The 1018-nt window shown below is 39.4% G+C and overlaps 1 protein-coding gene across 1 annotated transcript in view; it reads right to left on the reverse strand.

Moving 5' to 3' along the window:
* Positions 1-532: 532 nt before the first annotated feature.
* LOC119585470 (cuticle protein 7-like) overlaps positions 533-1018 on the reverse strand; it is a gene marked incomplete in the record, with an annotated part of 3470 nt that continues 2984 nt past the window's right edge. The window contains 1 exon segment of the mRNA XM_037934117.1: positions 533-1018. Coding sequence (XP_037790045.1) covers positions 987-1018 — 32 coding nt within the window.

The following is a 1018-nucleotide window of genomic DNA, read 5'->3' on the forward strand; positions in this document are numbered from 1 at the left end:
TCATACTCACCATACCTACCCCTCAACATCTCCCACGAACAAAAATCACTATCCACTATCATTCTAACACGTTACTCGATCTGTCTAGCATGGTATTGTATCTTCTTCTCCCTCTTCATCTTCCTCTTCTACTTTTCAGTGTGAGGGAAATAAATTTTGCGTCTGAAACTTTGTTCTTGCCGCTGGTGACCGTGATCTAATATCTGGGAAGTTTAATCTAATAGTTGGGATTTCTCGCGTGAAGGCTACTGTGTCAAGGAGTTGGCCACGGAGCTTCGTTGGTGAGAGTCTAAACTGATTTTCTTGTCTGTTTTTTCTTGGTTTATCCTTCTTGTAACTGTTCAGTCTTTTGTGTTTCGGATTCTTCCTTTTTTATTTCGTTTTTTTTTCGTTTTTTAGATGTTTCTTTCTTTCCTTTGGTTTCTTTTTTTTTCGTATTCTCTTGGTTTAACTAGTTTATCTTGTCATTTTCTATTTTTTGTATTCTCAGAACACGTTTTTTAATACAGATTATCAGGACTTCGAAATGGTATTTAGGCAAATAAGCTTTAATAAACTGTAGAATGAACAAATAACATGAACAATATAGACAGTTACAAACAAAACACATGCGACCTGCGCCAGTACCAAGTTACCGTTCAAAGAAACATTTTAGAAACTTAACGAACTCATTTTTCACAAAAGCACATTAAAGATCAACACTAGAGTGTCTCTCACTAGAAGTAAGTAACCCCCAACGACAATGAATCGTAGCTGGGCTCTTCCTCATCAATTTGCATACAGACTCCATCACATCTCTCTTTTAACTGGTCCTCCTCCTGTCCTCACCTCCCTAATATCATCCTCATAAAACCTTTTACACACTCCTTCACATCTATCTTCTTGTCCTCATTGTCCTTAATTTCCTCCTCATGTCACCTCCTTCTATACACGCCACATCTCTCCTCCTGCCGGAACACCTCTCCCCTCCTTCAGTCCATCTCGTCCTACTGATAACCCCCCGCTGCAGGAGCTCCAC

Source organism: Penaeus monodon, chromosome 19 (genome assembly GCF_015228065.2).
Source record: "Penaeus monodon isolate SGIC_2016 chromosome 19, NSTDA_Pmon_1, whole genome shotgun sequence".
Lineage (NCBI taxonomy): Eukaryota > Metazoa > Arthropoda > Malacostraca > Decapoda > Penaeidae > Penaeus > Penaeus monodon.